Genomic DNA, 920 nt, shown 5'->3' with positions numbered 1-920 from the left:
TTAAAACAACTGTAATTACACATAAGCTCAGTACACCCAATTACATATTTCGACTGAAGACGTCAGAAAAAATAGAAAATTAACAAAAATTCACCAGTATACCTATGTGTAATGTTAGGACAACATACCGGAATCTGGCTCTGGCTGAAGTGAAGGGTCGCAGTTTCGAACTCGGAAGTAGTCGCAAGAGTCATGCCAGCATCGTAGTCTTGTCTTCGGTGTGCCTCAGTGAGAGGCGTCAGCTGGTATTCAGTGATCGCTTGTGGTCCTAGAAATAAATAGCAGTTGATGATTATTCAAACGAAAGCATTATTGCCTAGCCCACAGGAATCCATGATACAGTCTAGCCTGAAAACAAACTCAAGTTCTATCCCTTGGCACTTCAATGTACATACCGAGTAGTTTATAAATATATTCGTTGTAAACGACATGCTGTACTTGGGCGACCACTATCCTGCGGGCTTCCTGGAAAAGGTTCTCATCATTCCATCCCACATTGATTTCCTTGAGGCGATCCGCTACGTTGTTGTGGTAGCGAATGAGCATGCGAAAGATGACTTTGACCATGGCCGATATCTCTGTTGGTATGATGGTAAGTATTATCTCCAGTGTATGTGCCTTGACTTCATTGCGGCAATTTCACAACATAGGTATAATTTCACTCTACTTGTACTTTCTCTATGTAGCCAATTTGCTATTTCCTAACTGCCATGCGTCGAAAAGTCCAAAAATACAAACTAACCCGTTGAGATCAAGTACGGGGATTCGCTAAAGTCCACACTTCCGTCAGTAACCTAGAAAGACAGATAACGACTTGGAATTTTGTGGGAGGAATAAGCAGCATTTCACCTACATGCACTGCTATCTTCAGATACAAATATTTCCAATCAGAAATTTATGTTTAACAATATTCAAATAAT

General features: G+C 40.7%; 1 protein-coding gene across 1 annotated transcript in view; it reads right to left on the bottom strand.

The window, feature by feature from the left end:
* LOC119591364 (chorion peroxidase-like) overlaps nucleotides 1-920 on the bottom strand; it is a 28,494-nt gene that overhangs the window by 24,166 nt on the left and 3,408 nt on the right. The window contains exons 8-10 of the mRNA XM_037940102.1: nucleotides 743-794; nucleotides 396-578; nucleotides 129-268 (exon numbers count right to left, since the gene is read on the bottom strand). Coding sequence (XP_037796030.1) covers nucleotides 129-268; nucleotides 396-578; nucleotides 743-794 — 375 coding nt within the window. The remainder of the gene's footprint in view (nucleotides 1-128; nucleotides 269-395; nucleotides 579-742; nucleotides 795-920) is intronic.

This window comes from Penaeus monodon, chromosome 28 (assembly GCF_015228065.2).
Source record: "Penaeus monodon isolate SGIC_2016 chromosome 28, NSTDA_Pmon_1, whole genome shotgun sequence".
Classification (NCBI taxonomy): domain Eukaryota; kingdom Metazoa; phylum Arthropoda; class Malacostraca; order Decapoda; family Penaeidae; genus Penaeus; species Penaeus monodon.
The sequence above is the reverse complement of the archived record's forward strand: the minus strand, read 5'-3'. Positions and strand labels throughout refer to the sequence as shown.